This window comes from Pangasianodon hypophthalmus, chromosome 15, assembly GCF_027358585.1.
Source record: "Pangasianodon hypophthalmus isolate fPanHyp1 chromosome 15, fPanHyp1.pri, whole genome shotgun sequence".
Taxonomy (NCBI): domain Eukaryota; kingdom Metazoa; phylum Chordata; class Actinopteri; order Siluriformes; family Pangasiidae; genus Pangasianodon; species Pangasianodon hypophthalmus.
Genome location: NC_069724.1, coordinates 11,108,300 through 11,128,467, shown reverse-complemented (window position 1 = coordinate 11,128,467; position 20,168 = coordinate 11,108,300). Strand labels below are relative to the sequence as shown.

The 20,168-nt window shown below is 40.3% G+C and overlaps 1 protein-coding gene across 5 annotated transcripts in view; it reads left to right on the top strand.

The window, feature by feature from the left end:
* The window catches only part of rimbp2a (RIMS binding protein 2a), a 68,299-nt gene extending 48,891 nt beyond the window's left edge, over positions 1-19,408 (top strand). For 4 of the 5 annotated variants that reach the window (XM_053240320.1, XM_053240322.1, XM_053240321.1 and 1 more), the window contains 13 exons: positions 1,169-1,969; positions 3,123-3,274; positions 4,450-5,259; positions 5,404-5,532; positions 6,797-6,943; positions 8,145-8,247; positions 8,564-8,689; positions 9,670-9,839; positions 9,937-10,105; positions 11,893-11,993; positions 12,091-12,162; positions 13,502-13,645; positions 15,277-19,408. In XM_053240320.1, the coding sequence (XP_053096295.1) occupies positions 1,169-1,969; positions 3,123-3,274; positions 4,450-5,259; positions 5,404-5,532; positions 6,797-6,943; positions 8,145-8,247; positions 8,564-8,689; positions 9,670-9,839; positions 9,937-10,105; positions 11,893-11,993; positions 12,091-12,162; positions 13,502-13,645; positions 15,277-15,459 (3,107 nt within the window). In that variant the 3' untranslated portion in view covers positions 15,460-19,408. The remainder of the gene's footprint in view (positions 1-1,168; positions 1,970-3,122; positions 3,275-4,449; positions 5,260-5,403; positions 5,533-6,796; positions 6,944-8,144; positions 8,248-8,563; positions 8,690-9,669; positions 9,840-9,936; positions 10,106-11,892; positions 11,994-12,090; positions 12,163-13,501; positions 13,646-15,276) is intronic. The other variant, XM_026941309.3, reaches the window with a different exon arrangement.
* The last annotated feature ends 760 nt before the right edge of the window (positions 19,409-20,168 follow it).

Sequence of the window (20,168 nt, the reverse complement as noted above, 5' to 3'; positions counted from 1 at the left end):
GTTGCAGTTTTTGAAGATAGATCTAGTGCTAAAATCCTTCATGACTTAATCTGAGGCCTTAATTTAATTTAATTTTTATTTAAGGTACCAAATAAATAGGCTACTTTGCAAAGTGCAATCAAATAAATTGTGTATGGAGCTAGTCGGGCGTGTTGTGGGTGATTTACAGTGAATAACTGTGTCAATGATATTACGTGCGAAGTCAGGGGAGGAAACAATATTAATTTCTGAATCAATTTGGCTTTGATGTAAATTTATTTGTGCTCTGATGGGATCAGATCTCAAAGAGACTCCCAGGAAATATAAACTGTCCCTGAAACAGAAACTTATATCCACATACATCCATAATTATGTGTAATTCTGATTAAAGTTGATAATATACATTTGAAATACAATATGTATGTAAAATAAAAGTATGCATACAGAAGTGTATGCTGTGTTCATAAGGTAAACATGGTATATGAATTATATCTGCTTAAATCCTCTTGGCATCGAAGGTATGAACAGGCAGAGAATATAAAATATGAAACTAATGTCAATTTAGAATTAGTCACCATTTTGAGAAAAATATGATTATTTTGAGTTACCTTGTAAGTGGGATCATTTTGTCGCAAATAGCAGAAACAGGCTTCTGCAAATTTAATACCTAGTGGTATTCAGCATTGACAGAGTGACTTTCAGCCTACAATAAATTACACAGCAGATGCTAAATTAGTGTATTTGCATTGGCATCACACTATATGTTACACTTTTAGGTTGAAACACCCCAAATGCATGTTTATTAGGCAAAAAAAGATGTGCTATGTGAAAGATGCAATCCTCTGTAAACCCCGTTAGTGAATCAGGTATGGCTTTTTGAAGGTGTTTATGAAGTTTGCATGTTTGTACACTTCCAAAATGAAATGAAAAAAAAGGAATACTGTAGGACTAGAACACACATTTTTCTCAAAAATCGAGTTACATTAGCCTTAAGATTCTTTGTGAATATGGCCCCTATTGGGTGGTGGACCCTCCCTACTGGAGGAGTTATGTAGACCTACAAAGTTATATGCTCAATATGCCAGGAGTAGAGCATTTATATTACATAATCTTTGGTTGTTTTGCATGAGTCATATGTTGCTGTCGTGAAGAAGAGTGAGTCAGATCGCATCTTCTATGACTCTTCCAGGAGAGCTGCTGGATGGCCAGCGTGGCTTGGTCCCTTCTAATTTTGTGGAGTTTGTCCAGGACAAGGAGAAGCCATCGGTGGATGGAGCAGAGGATCTGGGTCAGATGGAGCATGGCTGTTTAAGCCTGACAGCCATAGACGGAGGTATTTCCCTTGACAGCCTAAGTATTGACTCTCTCGGGCCCTGCAGTAATGGGACTGGCACTCTGGATGCTGAGGAGCTGGCTGATGACATTGTGCCTTACCCGAGAAAAATCAACTTAATCAAACAGCTGGCAAGGAGTGTCATTGTGGCTTGGGAGCAACCTCTAGTGCCCCTCGGTTGGGGCAACATCAATGGCTACAATGTTTTAGTGGATGGGGAGGTGCGCGCCACTGTGCCCTTTGGTGGCAGGACCAAACTCCTGGTGGAGAAGCTGGATCTGGCTGCCTGCACATACCGTGTGTCAGTGCAGAGCGTGACGGACCGAGGCCTGTCTGATGAGCTCCGCTGCACCATGCTGGTGGGACGGAATGTCACAGTGGCCCCGACGGGCCTGCGCTTGGACGACATCATGCGTGACTCAGCAGAGCTCTCCTGGCTCCCCAGCAACAGCAACTACTCCCACACGGTGTTTTTGGATGGAGTTGAGTATGCCATGGTGAAGCCGTGCTGTTACAGACTGCACTTCAGCAACCTGAAAGCCACCACTGTGTACAAGGTGAGGGTGGTGGCCAAACCACACCAGGTGCCCTGGCACATGCCACTGGAACAGCGAGAGAAAAAGGAGGCCGGGGTTGAGTTCTGCACACAGGCTGCAGGTCAGATGCAACTTGCGTTATTTATCTTCAACTATACTTACTTGTTATTGAAAGTCTGGCCCCAAAGATATAGAGCACAATAAAAAAGCTTAATTTGTTTTTTTTTAAAAACTGAACTTGTTAGGTCCTAAAGCCAGACATCTTTGTGTAGATATGTAGAGTCTGTTTGTTTTGTTTTGAAAGTTTGTTTTGAATGTGCAGACAGTGCCATTAATGCCCCATGCCCTCAACTGATTAACAGGAAGAGTGACTGTGAAACTGTAAAAAGTGGGGAGAACTCTGAGAACTTGGGCTGGAGTTCTGAGTGGGTTCTGCTGTGCACTAAATACAGAAACCCCTTTCTAAAGACTTTTGAGTAGTGGTTGTTGAATAGTGTGAAGCAGACAGGAAGGGGTGGTGAAACTTCACTAGTGGAGAAAGTGAGAGATGGGAATTTATAGGAGTTAACTAGGAAGAAGGTGGAGTTTAAGGCATGGTCTTTCTCCCAAACTTGATCATGGCAGACTACAAGTGATCTAGTAAACTGCAAGTGGTCTAAAGAAGTTTTCGATCAGGATGTCCATGACCAAAGCTGACAGTTTTATCTCGATCTTAAATCCATCCTTCCTTGCAGAGAATGCTCACATAGCCTTGAAGCATTTTTCCTTGAACTACCGTAATAAAGTGATTACCAAGCCATGCCCATCCATAAATTCCAAGCAGATCCTGAGATTACCATATTTTTGTGGCAAGACAACATTCCCAAAAGTACTAAATACACATGCATTCTGTTAAATTTCAGTTGTATTTTAACAGAAGTCTGTTTGGCAGGGAATTGGTGTTTACAGACAAATGAAATTTCACAAAAATGGATGAAGCATCACTATAAGACATTATGCATGGACTGACTAATAAAACAGCACAATGTATAGATGTATTGCATTTACACTATATAACTTAAGTTCATTAAACCCCCGAATCTTATGAACCAACCAATAACTTGAGTTAATTACATCTCAAGAGCTTTTCCCCTCATCAAGGAAACTGTAAAGCACTTGTATACCAATCCATAAAGACTGACTGTTCCTTGTGGGCAGGCAGTGCCCTGAACCAAGAGGACACTCTGTTCCAAACTGCACTGATCCAGTTGGATTGCATTATCTGTCCCCTGCAGGCCCTCCTCTGCCACCCAGTGACGTGCAGGTGCAGTGCGGACAGGCTCCAGGGATTCTGCAGGTCCACTGGAAGCCTCCATTGTTGACGCCCTTGGGGACCTCCAATGGTGCCAATGTCATTGGCTATGCAGTGTGCACCAAGGGACAGAGGGTGAGTGCATGAGTCACTGCACAGACTTCATCATCAGCCATGCTTACGTAATACATCCAAACTGCAAATCAGAAATGGTAGGATCATAAAATGTTTCAGTCACGATTTAGGCTTGTGGACATCTACTTTCCTGCAGTGTTTAGAGCTTTAACCCTGGCTTGTCAAAACTCTGATTGGTATGATTAGAGTTAACTTGACTCTCGGCTCAGGGCTGGGAAAGCTGTTTTGGGTAATATTTGTGCCCTCTGTTGGAGAATATAAGTCGTTACAACTACTCATCTAACAGCAGGGGTTTTCAACCCTAGTTCTGGGCATCCACTGCCAAGCAGAATGAAAAATTCTGTATTCCGAGCACACCTGATCTAGCTCATCAGCAAGGCAAATAAATTCATGAGCTGGATCAGGTGAGTTGAAAGTAGGAAGGGAAAAATATATTTGTGAACCTCTGGATTAGAATTTTCATTATTACCAGCATTAGCATTTTAAATGAAAAACTGACTGATTGTGTATTTCAAATGCAACCTGCCAACTTGTGTTTGCTAAATCGATTAGCCAAGTGAATGTTTTTTACTGCCTTTTTAAAATATATTTGGTTATACAGTATGAAAAAAAATTCCCTATTCTTGTCTACTTGCTATTTTCATGCTCAGATATGAAAGTACCTATGCTGTTGTGAATTCAAAACCTGACAGCGCAGTGGTACTTTTCAACCCAAAACTACACTTATGACTACCTCTTAATTAAGGCCTTAGAGCAGAATCCAGGGCAATAAGGTATTTTCTAAAAGCAAATTCCAAAAAGTTCTGCCCAAACTCATTTGGATGTGCACAATTGATGTAAACCCACTTTAATATACAGTAATTAGGCCACTTCATTCAAATACTAACCAAAGCTGACTAAATGATTTTATACATAAAAAAAAGAAAAAACTCAATTGTGCTGGTGACTGTTTTATAGTATTACAGTTGACCATTCATCACTATGAAAGGAACATTGTGTAATTAACAGAATCAATTCAAATGTCTAAAAAATGAATTAAAACCTGACTCATAAAATTTATTACCATCGTAGAGATGAGGAGTTGGTGAAATCAAACAGTTTGTCATTGTGAAAATTGACAGAATACATCAGAAAACTGGGGCTCTACAAACGTTTGGACTTATTATTGGTTTCAGATTGCTGAGGTGTTATACCCACTGGCTGACTTTGCAACAGTGGATCTGAACTGTATCCAGTGTTTGGAGGCCCGTGAGGTCGTGGTCAGAACTTTATCAGCACAAGGCGAAAGCCAGGACTCGCATGTCGCTGTCATTCCTAGCAACCTGCTCGTGCCTCCACCCCAAGTCCTCCTTCCATCTCACCACATGCAATCTCCTCTACCACACCAAGTGCCCCAGCCTCTGCCTCCGCGGCCTGCACTCCCACCGCCAATGCAGCCTCTTCCCCCTCATGTTGGCCCTGATACAAGTTCCCATCTTCAAACACTTTCCATTCACCCAAACCAGCCAGTCCCTCATCTTCAGCCTCATCCTGTGCCCCACCCTACTCAGCCATCTCCTCCTCACCTCCAGCCTCTACCTGCTCACCCCTTCCCCCAGCCCCAGCCTACCATCCCAATACCTCAGCCCACAATCCCAATACCTCAACCCACCATCCCAATGCCTCAACCCCACATTCCCCAGCTGCCTCTTCCCCAGCCACAGAGACCACCAAGTGCCAGAGAACTGGAAACCAAAGAGCAGCTACCAGGCATGCTTCACCCTGCTGGTGGTCCTGCACAGCCATGGGAGCCTGTGTGTTCTCCGTCTGGCCTTCCCCCAGCTCTGCCACATGGACACACTCTCGAAGCACCGCCATGCCCTAACCGCCGCTCACCTTCTCCTCAGAGAATCCTCCCCCAGCCCAGAGGCACACTTATCCCGGATACAATGGCCAAAGCCATCGCCCGTGAAGCTGCCCAAAGAGTGGCTGCAGAGAGCGGGCGGGTGAGTGCTGACTGATGCAGTAAAATTTTTTACTTGGGGATATTTATACTGCGGCCTCATTAGGATTCATGACACACTACAAAATCTGTTGGAATGCAGCAGACATGGTTACTGAGGTTTCTGAAAGTATTTTGCTGTATATAGATGGAGAGGCGAAGTCAGGGCTTTCACTCTCAGAACTCAGATGAGGAAGAGGATGAGGAAAGCTATCAGTCTCGCAGAAGAGGAGCATCTGTGGATGACTTCCTCAGGGGCTCAGAACTGGGCAGGCAGGTACGGGAGCCCAATATCACTTGATGTTGCTCTAGTAAGGCAAAAAGCAGTAATTGCCAATTTTGTCAAACTGTATATTTAGTGTGTATATATTGTTTCGTTTAAATAATTAATAAGAACCTTACTGTTAGCCATTGATTATATCTCATTGACCCTTTGCAAGGCTCTGTCTCCTTTCTAAATCTTTTTGAGCTTTCAAGGACAGCATATCAACTATCGAGGTTTCAATGACAAGGGTTCACTCTTAGAATAGGAGAAGTGGGTTCCTCCATGATTTTTTGGATGGTTTACAGCTCTAATTTTTTGACGTGATTCTACCTGGAACATTGTCTAAATGTGGAATTCAGAGGGACAAACTAGATGGTGCTAGATGGAAGGGTTTTTTTCTTCAGTGCAGAAGATATACCATTGAAACAATACATCCAACATTTCAGTTAGTAGACAGGAAGGTCTTCACTATGCATTTCAAGGCTACATTCATACATGCCTTAGCAGCATCGTAACTAATTTTAAAGATTACATTTCCCAATTAAAAGTCAGTAACCTCATCAATGAGTGATCTCTGTAGATGACATAGAAATAAAAGTTTGGTGGAACTATAATGGAACAGTATGGTTCCAGCATTGCAGGGAGGGATTATGTGCATATATTTAGTGTGAATGGTCTTGTGATATATTTTCAGTGTAAGCTAGCAAATAATAATTAGGCTGTCACCATTCTCCATTTCAGTAATTAGCAGTAATTAACAGTAATTAGCAATTTCTTTCTTTCTTTTCTTTCTTTTTTTTTTTTTTGTTTAGACTAAGCATGCTATTAATGTAAATGCATCAAATATAGCATAGAAAGACTTGCTTGCAAGCTTGCTAGCCACATACTGTAGAGCCTGGTAATGTTGTCCTCCCATTGTTTAAACCACTCCATGCCCCCTCTGTAAAATTTTGAGATATGTGATTTACAAGTATGCCATGCATAATATAGTTTGTTGTACCATGCATAGTTCCTGTTGCTAAAATTTAATTGGTCAATAATTGATGTTTAAGAGGAGGGTTTAGCAAAAGGGTCAATTTTCTAGCTACAACATGCTTCACTGGACATCAAATAAGCATTTATGTAATTTTTCTCAGCTTTCAGTCCATGAGCAGCTACTGAACTCTGCCTAAGTAGGGTAGCTGTGGTTTAGATGGAGACCTCTTCAAAACTAAATAACCAGATCTTCAGGTGCTTTTTTTGCGCTGTCCTCTGAATGGGTGTTTCATTGCCACAGTCCCACTACAGTCACAGTGAAGATTACCAGACAGAAAGCAGCCGAGGTTCAGACCTATCTGACATTATGGAGGAGGATGAGGAGGAGCTGTACTCTGAAATGCAACACGAAGATGGACGACGGCGCAACTCACACAGTGCTCTTAAGGTGGGGCCTGATATGATTGAGACAATAGGAGTGACCCGAGCTGGCTTTCCATTCAAATGTTTCACAATTTTAAAACAAATTTTCAAAAAAGTTGGCAAAAGAAAATGCAAATAAATTTGTTTCCATCATGGTCATGTGAAAATCCTGAAGGTGGTGTAAAAGTGACTAAATAACCAATAAAAGAAAGAACACCAGCATAATGGAGAGATATAATGGTTGATGTTCAGTCTATTTCTCTGTTCATCTTCAAAAGTTGATTCATTCTGGTGAAGATTGTGGTGATGTTCTTTGATGTTGCTTTCATTAATTAAATAGAAAAAAACTTTAGTTTCTTCGTCTAGCCAAACAGCACTGAAAAATGTAACTTAAATCCCCTATCTCATTATTCACTGACTATTGATTCATATGTCACTCATATACACTATATGGCCAAAAGTATGTGAACACCTGACCACCACAGCCATATGTGGTTGTTGAACATCCCATTCCAGATTTGGTCCCCTTTGCTGTTATAACCTCCACTCTTCTGGGAAGGCTTTCCACTAGATTTTGGAACGTGGCTGTGGGGATTTGCTGATTAAGCCACAAAAACAATAGTGAGGTTGGGCACTGATGTTGGGCACTTTTGACCAGTGTATCAATCTTTTTGCATCTCGTCTTTATTGATAGACCAACTTTCCCAGCTCAGCCAGTTGTAAAAATATTTTTTCTCCAACATTTCAGTGTTTTTCCTAAATTTGGTCTTTGGAAAACCCCGTACAGTCTGGTCAACCACAAGGTCTGAAAATCTGCTAATACATGCTGTGCTTTTTCTTGAATTTAAATGGATGATATATTTGTCATAAACCTGACTGCTCACTTTTACAGCATCTACAGTCTCTATAGCATGATTTCCCACTCCTGATGATTAAACTGGGAGATTGAGTCATTATGTGTATTGATTCCCATAAATTTATTTGGACAATCCTGCTACAGTTGGCTAGTAGTTCTAAAAAAAAAAAAACTACAAATAATTGGTTGTTTGTGGTGAGGATTCTCCATTAATTGTATGATGTATTTGATTAATGCATTTTTGGTTTTGAACACAAAACCAAGCTAAAATTTGTCAAATTCTGCCAACATTCTGAGATTGAAAGTTGTAGTACTGTACTATAGAATGCTAAGTAGCATCTTTTACATCTGTTGTCTCTTCTGCTATAAGGTTGGAGGCAACATGTCAGGAAGGCTGGATCGGGACTCAAATCGGAGGCCAGCTCATGGAGGTCCTCAACCCCAGCGCAGACCGCTCATGGTCCCCTCTATTGGTCAGTGAATCCCAAGTTAGACACATGACTCAGTTCAGCCCTGCTAATGCAGCCCCTTTTATCATAGATCTTCAGCTACGTCCAACCCTTGCTCAAGTTCAAAGGTCAAAACTTTTACATTATAAAAATTGCTTTCTGAAAGGACACTTGGAAGACATAAAAGTCTCAAGTCATTAAAGTTTTCTTAGGGATATTGATGGCACTTGTGTAGTCCTCCCTGCCTCATTTGCATAACTGGGTGGACTTGTCAGGCAAGGTCGTTCAAGGTGGTGTGGTCTGTTCACTGTAACAGCTCTTTGGTTGGTGTTTCCCTCAGAGATAACCACTGAGAGTAACAGTGAGGGGAACCGTTCTCCGGTCAAGGAGGATGTTTACTATGGCCGTGTAGAGCGGCACAGGACGTGGTGTTCACGGAGGCATGGTGGCCACAGGCCTCCTTATGGTATGTGTTGCAGCTCCGTGTTCTACCAGAGCACAGTGAGACAGAAGAGCAAGAAAGTGCCATGAGCAAGTTTCTGAAACGCATGAAGTTGAAACGCTGGACTGCCAAGATGGAGGCTTGCATTAAGGCTTACGGGATGCACACTAGGTGAAAGACGGTTGCCCTTGATAGTAAAGTGTTCGCTTCCTGCTCAGAGAATGTTCTTCCCTGTTGCACTTACCTGCCATGAGATGCCTGCTAAACCCTTCCATTTCCTTCTCAACTTCAGGCTTTTACTTTGGCTGTGCATGATATTAGGGAAAAAGTTAAGGGTAGTGCCTTATACCAAATTGTAACAGAAGGTAATCCAACAAAGCTATGTTTCACAAGTGATAGAAAACTTACATTCCACGTTGCATTGCATCAGCTTTCCAGAATGCACATTGGGCACATTTGCCAGTTCCTCTTTGGCACGGCCCCGTAAGTTCTATAAGATGTATGGTGTACATCTTAAGGTGTAACATTAGCCAGGACTAATGAGAACCAAGACTAGTCTTCTTCAGGTCCTGTTTACTGCATGGTTAATGTAGCGTTTTCTTTCTGTCCATGTTTGCATTTATTTGCACTGAAACACATTTGGCTTGCAGCTTGTGTGATACGTTGCCATCTGAGTGTATTCTACCATTTCATTGCATCACCACATGTTTGTCTATTACCCCAATACTCAAAGATTTAATAATAAGGTATGAATTGCAAATGAAGAAGATTTTACATGCCAACACTCAATCCACTGGTCATTGGTCATTGAACAAATATAAATGACCTACAATGATCTCATGTTTAAAGGTTATTTAAGTGGCTGAATGTATGAATGCATGTGAAATTGGATTTGCTCAAGGTAGATTTATATGCATGTTGACATAACACAGGAAACACAATTATGAAAATAACCAAATATGGCCTCACCAACATTTTTCAGTTTTCTATCCATCATTTCTCAGGAGGTTACAGGGACCGAGGACGGCGGTCTCCTCCGTACTATGACGAGTCTGAGCCTGAAGACCCCTTCCGTATCTTTGTAGCATTGTTCGACTATGACCCTCTCTCCATGTCCCCGAACCCAGATGCTGCTGATGAAGAGCTTCCTTTTAAAGAAGGACAGATCATCAAGGTGAGACGTCAAGACAGAGCCACAACTGGTGATATTTGATCATCCGGCCACTGTAAGTAAGCTCTGCCTTGCTGTTCTTCTCCATCCTCTCTTACAGGTGTATGGGGACAAAGATACTGATGGGTTTTATCGGGGAGAGATCCGTGGCCGGTCTGGCCTCATTCCCTGTAACATGGTGTCAGAGATACAAGCCGAGGATGAGGAGACTATGGATCAGCTCATGAAGCAGGGCTTTCTACCCCTCAATACCCCAGTGGATAGAATAGGTACTGCATCTTCAAACATCAGCAGTTTTACTCCTTCTTTTGCAGAAATTTAAATTTATTCATTCATTCATTTTCAATAAATGCATTATCCTAGTAAAGGTGGCGGATCCAAAGTCTATCCTGGGAACACTGGGTGTGAGGTGGGAATAAACCCTGTTTGGGACACCAGTCCATCGCAGGGCGCCATGCACACACATTCAGACATTGTTGCACACCTAGAGGCAGTTTAGAGTAGCCGGGCCATCTACTGGCATGTTTTCAGAAGGTGGGAGAGTGGGAGGAAACCTGAGAATCTGGCGGAGAACCCACGTGGGAAACTCACAAATAACAGTCACAAAAAGTAAACTCACAAGCAGGATTGAACCAGGATTGAACCAGGGACCCTTTAAGGTGGCTCCTGTGACGTAGCAAGACTACCTACTGTACCACAGTGCCACCCAGACAGCTGTACCAAACAATTCATGAATAACACTACATTCACATTAAAGTGGAGCAAAACACTTCCTATGCAGATCATTGTCCACTTCAGGGCATGCACTTTTAAGCATTTTTAACTGTCCAGAGTCAATTGCATATAGAGTTGTAGGCTAGATTTGTGCCCCAGTGAGGCAGAAGGTTTTTTCATGTTAGTTAAAATTAATTACACTACAGCACTGTTGAATTCTTGATTCTAATTGGTAATTGTTATAGATTAATTTTCTATAACAGCAGCTCTGATAGCACTTCTGGCTGCTAGGCAAATCAAATTAAAGCTGTTTATAATTGCTATAATGTGGGTCCCTGGAGCACTAGTGGTTAGGCCTCGGCTGTCTCACTGCCCTGGCCCGGGTTCGATTCTCGGCCAGGGAACCAACCCCAGCCACTGGGGGTTGTACAAGACAGTGCACTCCCAATGCCGGTCCCAAGCCTGGATAAAATTGGAGAGGGTTGTGTCAGGAAGGGCATCCAACATAAAAACTGTGCCAAATCAAATATGCGGACCAATGATCCGTTGTGGCAACCCCTAACAGGAGCAGCTGAAAGAAGAAGAACAACAACAACATAGCTGCTATAATGTAAGTGATAACAGGAACTAATTTGTTTCGTGTATGGTCCATAACATTAAATGTAAGTATCAGGCGATAAAATGTATGATGTGTCTTTCTTTAATAAAATTAAAAAATTAACTGATTGAAAATTGATGTGGTATAAGAGGAAAAGAACACATGCTGTTATAGGAAAATAATCAGTTTTGAGGTGGTAACATCACACCACCCAGTCACATACTTAAATTTCAAATGTACTTCTGTCCTACTGAATGTTTGCACACATTTTAAACCATTGTATTTCTCTCCCGCTTGGTTTTTGTCTTTTTTGTGAATCATGTTTTAGTTGCTTGCACTGCACTGATCTCAGTGTTTGGTTTGAACATCACCATGGGCATGACTCATGACAAGACCCAAACCATATAAAACAATTTGATTGTTCACTTGTCTTTTAGGGCAAATTGACAACAAAGTGCCTCACAGCTCCAGAGTCAAGAGTTCAATCCTGAGCTCTGGTTACTGTCTGTGTTTTGCATGTTTTCCCGTGTTCATATAAGTTCCTTTGATTCCTCTAGTTTTACTTCCACCTCCCAGTAGCAGATCAAATGTCAGTCTAACTGGCATAGGCAGAGTGTACCCCCACTTTGTGCCCAGTTGTTCCTGGTCTAACCCACCATGGTCCTGAATAAATATATACATTGTCTTTCTACTACTACAAGCCTTTCATGAAAAAGAGATACTCTCATTTCTTCTTTTTTACAGAGCACAGTCGAAAAGGCGGCCGGCACCCGGTGGCTACTAGAAGAATGGTTGCTCTTTATGACTATGACCCCAGGGAGAGTTCACCAAATGCAGATGTTGAGGTGTATACACACACACACACACACACACTCATATACACACACCAAATGCATTCTCAGTCTTTCACTTTGCTAACACAGTTGATGCTCTCTGATACAGGCGGAGCTGACGTTCTGTGCTGGTGACATCATCGCTGTATTTGGGGAGATAGATGAAGACGGTTTCTACTATGTAAGTTATTGATTCTTAGAAAGAAAGAAACTTAAAGAATTCTTAATTTGACACACTGGACCCATATGTAGAAAATCTTTATCAGCAGAGCCAATATACAATCCAAAAAAGTAGAGCAGGCAAAGATCAAAACATGATCAGGCATCAAACAAACATGAGAGAACCAGAGAATAATCAAGATAGCAGATGATAAGAGCAGTCAAAAAACAGGTAAAGGATCTAGACACTTTCAGACACTAGCGCAACTAGAGAATTGGCAAGACTTTGCAATTAACTACTAAAAACCATCAGTGTAACATAAGGAAATGAGGCGTGAAGAGGAAATTCAGGTCAGTGTTTGTGGTAGAAATCGACGTCTGCTGGCAGGGAGGTCACAGAATAGGGTTCTCCCAGAGGTACACCTGAAGAGCCCTTTAGAGCTCTAGCTTAAACGTACAGCTGAGTCCATCACACTGGCTTGCCTCACCCTAACTCAAACATTTCATAAACACTTTGAAGGCTTAAAAAAGTGGTCATTAGATTCAAATAGATCCAAAGCAGAATATTTATGCTCATATTTATGAACCAAACACAAACATGAGTGAAAAGTGGTGATTGTTATCCAGTGAAATGTGTTAGCATGGCTAATCTGCTTTCAAAGATTAAAAAAAAAATTAAAATAAGGTTTCATCTCTGGCATCACTTCAGATTAAGGATTAAGGACTTGGACTTTTGTGGAACTGAGAGTAACGGCACCACCAACAGAATGGTATGAAGAAGCAAGTCAGGGGCTGATTCGCTTCTAGCCCAGATTGTACTGTAGTGACAAGCTCCCCGGATTAAATAATAGATAAAATAATAAAGCTGTATCCCTGTTTTCCCATTTTATTTTAAAATAACAAAGGAATGAATGCAACATACACTGACCCAAAAACACATTGTCCTGTCTTGTTACAAATGACACAAAAGGACAGAAGCCAGAATCGTGAGTTTATTGGTTTATGCTTGAATGAAAGGGTTACAGCTTTTCTTATGGCATGACATGGCATGAAACCAAGCAGGACAAATATGAAACACTTAAAATAGATTAGAAATCATGAACGCAGTTGCATCTGCCTTTAACTGTGTGTATGTAATAGTTTGCTCCAGTTCATTCTAATTATACAATCAATGAGACCTTGTGATATAATGCTCAACACTAATAGTTTAATTATCGAGCTGTTGATAGATATTAGATTTTAGCGCTCACAGCTAATATCACCACTAGCCATCATAATGAGTTAAATGGAGCGTGTGGCCTTGTTGAGTTTAACCTCATTGTGTCGTGTGCAGTTCTCACTGCTCGTGTTTTGTTTCACAGGGTGAGATTAATGGACATCGTGGTCTGGTTCCCTCCAACTTTCTAGAAGAAGTGCCTGATGACGTGGAGGTCTATCTCACAGAGACTCCGTCCCACCAGGAGCAGGAAGAGCCAGTGCCGGCGTCGCGCCCGGAACCTAAACGGGTACACCATCGCCGCTCTCAGCGCTAGGCCCTGTGTCCATCCATCCTCCGTTTGAGTTCCGTCCACTCGCCGTCTCTGTGTTTTTTTTCTTTTTTCCTCTCGTGCTTGTTTGTTTTGTGTGGTGGTGAACGTGCAGTCGTGGCTTCCGGTCTTGCTTTTTTTGGAATGGAAGAAGCAAAGCCCACCCTGAACTGAAACAGACAGCACAGCTAGTGCATACACTGGGGGATATTGGCAACGATATGACGAAAGACTGAATCTCATTCCTGCAGCGGAAAAAAGAGAATGAGACTCTAAAGCTGGGTTTGTGCTTTGAAACTTTAAATGTTTAAAATGACCAGGTCATTAGACGAGCATGCCTTTTTCAAAATGAAGTTTATTATCTTTTTTATATACGAACAGTACACATTGGCCTGTGTGTGTTGTGTTGTGTTCCATTAAAGAGGCTTTGTTTCTTTTTTGTGTATCACACCCTCACATCCAAATTCTGCTCTGAAAACATGCACATAAAAAAAAAACTCAACCAAAACACATTACTTCACTGTAATGCCATAATCAACAGAAATAAATGCAACGCTGAAGCAAAATCTCATGACGCCGTATCGGTGGATGTCTGTGTTCATTTATGTGTCGTGCTTTTTTTTTTTTTTTTTTAACTTCTCATGTTTGACATGTGAATGTTACTGGAATAATGTTGCTGTTTTCTGCTTTACTGCCTTCTTTTTCTCACCTGCTTGGCTAAAAACAGCAGAGGAAGCTCATTTTCTATCTAAGCGGGTTTCTTGTTTCTGGTGTGTAAATGAACAAAAATGATAGTTTGGCCCGAAATGAAATAACCTCCTTTACCCCAAATGCAGTTTTATATTCCTCTTACACCACAGCAGTTTGCCTACAATTAAGATTTTTTATTTATTAAAGAATGACGTCATACATTTTATCCGTTTATAGTTACATTTAAAGTTGTGGAATGTTTGCGGAACAAATTTTACTTGCGTTGTAGCAGCTATAAACAGTCATTCCCCTTTACCAGCCTCTCTTTTTTTCTCTCTCTTCAAGTTAGTAAGCCAACAAGTTCTAGTTTTGTCTCTGACTGTTATGAAGTACTGACACTGGAGACTCTTCCATAAATGTTAATAAATGTCTCCTCACAGATAATCAAAGTTACCAAAGATTACGCACGTTTAAAAAAAAAAAAAAAAACAACTTTTATCTGGAGCGTCCTCCATATAAGGCCCTGTGAATGAGCTGTTACTATAGAAACAATAATATACTATAATTAATTAATTTAATTATAATGCATTAATTTAAACCTGTGATTTGCAGCTGCACTACTGTCAGAGCTGCTGTTATAGAAAATTAATCAACACCTTCTGATCAGATTCAAGAATTCAGCAGCGCTGTGCTTTAACGTATGCCATATAATAGCTTCTGAGGCATTAAAACATATGTATCATGGTACACCACACCTCATATTTTAAAATGATTCATAGCTCACACTATGTAATTTGAGACACAGCACAGGACTAAAGCAGTACTGCACCAGTTAACTTTTCAGGTGAGCTATTGACAGGTGAAGATAGATGACGTTTAATTCCCTTCCCTGTCCCCCTTCCTGATGGCTCTCTCATCAGGTGCCAGTGGAAAACACGGTTCCAGCGCCTGTCCTGGGAAGACCGGCGTCCCCGATTGTGCGTCCTCTGCTCCCTGTGGGCCCCGCCCATCCACTTAGTCCTGCCAGGGGGCCACGAGACCTGAAAAAGAAGAAAGGACTTCTCTCCAAGGGGAAGAAACTGCTCAAGAAGTTCTCAAAGTAAAAACTGATGCCATACACAATCAAAAAAGGGCAACATATTCATGTTTTCAAGAAAATCTACAGCCATGTTCATATTTATGTGCCAAAAAGCATGCAGTACAGGCCAGAAATTAGGAAGCAACTTGTGGATTTTTTTTTATGTGATCATGGCTGGTAATGAATTCATTTATTCAGAAAAAGAGTTTGATTAAATGTCTGCACCATTCATAGACTATTTATTTGTTTTTGCATCAGAAATGTGGAGTACACCTTATACACTTTAACTGGTGTGTTGTATTCGGAGTGTATGCCTCATTTTTCCATGGAACATTCTACATAAAAACAGCTTCGTTTAAACTAGATGTCAATAAATTTGCTTTAAAAAAAAAAATCACTTGTTTGCTTCCACTGGCCTGTAGTGAATATTATAGCTGCCAGTTTATCAGGTAAACCTTGCACACAGGTCACTTAGGTGTTCTCACATACTCAGTGTTTAGCTCATTTGAATGGAGTCCTGGTGAGTTCTCCCACTCGGTGCGGTTCTTTAGGCAGGTGAGAACACAGCAATCACACTCGGATCCAAGAGCATCTGATTCAGGTGGTCTCAGACTGCTTCCATGTAAACTTGTGCAGTGAGAAAGCGATTCCATGAATCAACCCAACAGTAGGCCAAACGTGCCGTATATTTTGGGTTGCAGTATTTTTTTGGAGATGCTACCTGTTAAAAGCTGGATGCAGTACACAAATGTTTAAACTAATTATTTGTGTAATTATATATCATCATCTTCATGTTGTCTGTGATTTAAATTTTTCCATTGCCATATTTTTGACCAATAATTGATCTTGAGCTTGATAATATTTAATATTTTTTTGCCTTTTGGTTTGTTTAATTATGTGCAGTGTGAAACCAAATAGCAAATGATTCAGACACGGCAGACAGACTAATATCTGTGAAAGCACCCCTAAAGAACCTTACTGATGCCACAAAGAACTAAAACAAGCTTTGCACTGTATCTGAAAATATATTTATGAACCTTTACGGTGGGGAAAAAAATTGTTCAGTTTATTTTAGCAACAACAACAACAAAAAAAGTAAAAAATTTTGATCAAAACATTTAAGGCATTGCTCTAAAGCAGGGGTTCTCAAACTTTACGCAATATCACTGAAAAAAAAAATCCACAAACCCCCACAGCACAGATTTATTTTATAAACACAATCCAAATATTCGGTTCATTATAATTTAAATGTTATTCGAACTTCGTAACTTTTTATTCCTGAACTTTCCACCACAGAACACATTTTTATTCAAATTATCATTAGATTCAAATTGCAATTATCCACAGACATGTTTGTTTTTAGGCTAATAACTATAAAAACTCAATAATAAATAGAATAGCTTTGATAATGGGTTGTGATTTACACCACTGTAACAAAACAAAAAAAAGCCCTACTGACTTTCCTTCATGGACCCACTTTGACCCCATGGCTGTATAGGGCCTTTTTAAGCACCTTTGTTTTTAAGAGTGTAGAATGATAGATTTTCCAAAAAAAATGGCACTCACAAAAAAGACACACACATCATCATGTCAGTGTCACCAAAAATAAAACCACCATCTAAATAATATCTGCTCAGTGATGGTGCTGTGGTGGTTCCTTTTAACTGGTAGACGGTGTAGAGGAGTGCCAATACTTTGCACAGAGCAGCAGATGGGTTACAGTCAATAAATATACACCTATAAAGTGACCTGTGTGATGGGTGGATGTGATAAACTGGTAATTTAATATATGTCTATTAATAAATGACTCAAAGCTTCTGTGATGTAGAATGTGGAAGTGTAGAACATGTCCAGTCATTATTAATTCTATATTAATTTTCATTTAAATACATATCCAATATGATACACACATTTACCTGGTGTTGTTTAATAAATCCAAAATGTAAGAATATTGAAAGCCAAATCAGTGAAAGTCCTGTGTAGAACCCTATAAGTGTTTCCCTGTAAGAGTTTCTGGAAGCTAAGAACCCTTAATTATCCAATGAACCCTTAAAGAACCCCTTTTTCAATACATTACAACAAAGAGGGTCCCTTTCAGAGAGGATTAAAAGTAAAAACCCCTTTTAATAATCTGAGAACACTTACCTATCCAAGGAATCCTTGTGGAACCCTTTTCTCAGTGTATTAAATAAATATTTACTGTAGGTATGTGCTACATATACTGTATACTGTACACTTACTCTTAAACATTTAGAACCCTTAAGGGAATCCTTAACGGCACTATGTAGAGCCTTACAACAAAAAAGCACCCTTTTTTTCCCCTAAGAGTGTATGTATTAACTGGGTAAGTATGTGGTACAATCTCCAAATTATTGCACAGTATTTTCTTCTTAATGCCTAGACCCTGTTGGGCATTCAGCTCCTGCTACTTGGTATGCTCTTAGGGTTCTACAAGGTTTCTTTAAGGGTTTGTCGGTTAATTAAGGGCTCTTTAGACTCTGAAAAACCTAAAGAGAAACCTTGTTGTAAGTTTCTACATAGAACGTTTATGGGTTCCCCCACAGAGACAAACTAACAACCCTTAAGGGTTCTAGACTGATGCCATTAAGCACGTCAGGTATCAGAGGTATCATAAATATTGGAACAGCAAGGCCAATTCTTTTGTTTTTGTATACACTGAAGACATTTGGGTTTGAGATCAAAACATGAATATGAGACGATAGATCCGAATTTCAGCTTTCATTTCCTGATATTTACATCTAGATGTGTTAAGCAACTTGGAACATAGCACCTTTTGTTTGAACCCACCCATTTTTCAAGTGATCAAATTGTGACTGTGTTTCTTTTTGCGCAGGTGTGCCCTGTTAGATTGATTGTTTATAGAATTAATAGTGCTGAATGTCTACTCTTAGTTTGAACCCTGGGTTTCTCCTGTGAAGACTGCATTTATTGGTAAAAAGGATAAACCAACATGAAGTCCAGAGAGCTGTCTATGGGAGAGCATAGCCAACAATTATAATGTCCTGAAAAAGAAAGAAACCACTGGTTTACTAACAAATAAACTTCGAACTGGCCAGCCAAGGAAAACAATGGCCGTTGATGACAGAAACATTGTGAGAGCTGTGAAGCCTCCACAGGGCAGGGGTGAAGGTATCACAATCCAAGGTTCAAAGAAGACCTTGAGAACAGAAATACAGAGACCTTACCACAAGATGTAATCCCCTCATCAGCAGTAAGAATCAGAAGATCTGATATGAATTCACAAAGAAATACAGAGATGAGCCAGAAAAGTTCTGGAACCAAGATTAACCTCTACCAAAGTGATGGAAAGGCCAATGAGAAAGTGGAGAAAGAAAGGATCTGCTCATGATCCATAACATACAAGCTCATCAGTCAAGCAAGGTGGAGGTAGTGTCATGGCTTGGGCTTGCATGGTTCACTAATCTTTATTGATGATGTAGCTCATGATGGTAGCAGCAGAATGAATTCAGAAGTCTATAGAAACATTCTGTCTGCCAATTTACAGAGAAATGCATCCAATCTAATTAGGAGGAACTTCATCATGCAGTAAGACAATGACCCAAAACACACTGCCAACATATCAAAGGACTTCACCAGGGGAAAAAAGTGGAAGCTTTTAGACTGGCCAAGTCAATCACCAGATTTTAACCCAACTGAGCATGCATTACATCTCTTGAAGAGGAGACTGAAGGGAGAAACCCCCTCACCCCAAACAATCAACAACTGAAGGAAGCTGCATTACAAGTCTAGAAAAGCATCACAAAAGATGAATGCGACAGTTTGGTGCTTATCAGTGGGTCATCAGCTTGATGCAGTTTTTGCAAGCAAGGGATACGCAACCAAATATTAAGTGTTATTTACTTTAATTGACTTTAAGACTTATACTTTTGCTCACCTAAAAATCAAGTAGTCTGACACCAAAGGTGCTGAGTTCTAAGTTGTTTAACATTTCTAGATGTAAATATCAGGAAATGAAAGCTGAAATTCTGATCTATTGTCTTATATTCATTTTTTTCTCAAATCCAAATGTCTTCAGTGTAGAGCAAAAACAAAAGAATTGGTCTTGCTGTTCTACTGCTTTCAGAAGGGAATGTAAAAAATAATGAAAAACAAAAATAATGAAGTGACCTTCATCAACAACTCAACAATCTCCATCATTTTTGTCAAGAAATCATTAATCTCTCTCCCTCACACACACACACACTCCCTGTGTCTCTCTCTCTCTCCATCTCTCTGTCTCTCCCTGTTGAAACAATTGTAGTTGTGCAATTACGAGCTGTGCTGCTATATTAAAGTGTTTTGTTTTTTGTTGTTTTTTTGCAAGCTGTGTCCGTCAACGAAAAAAACAGTTTAATCCGAAATGTTGTGGTGTGTTTTAAATTATTTTAAAGTGTTTACATGCATTTGCGATAAAAAAAAGATACACATAAAACAGTGTTGAAGAAACAATGACGCCTTCAATCACAATGTCCCCTTACCACAACAAAACTGTAGTCCATCAGTTAAGACATGTTCCTTGTGTGAAGGTTGCTTCTTTAGTTTTGCTCTGGAGCTACAAGGCCAGTTAAGTGTCATGCACCAAATCTATAATAAACTAAATATTACATACAGTAATTTAGCATTCCACTCAAAATATTTGATATAATACTTTTCCGTTTTAGAACAAATCATTCTCATGAGGACATCTTTTTTTTAAAGAATAGTATTTTCTCT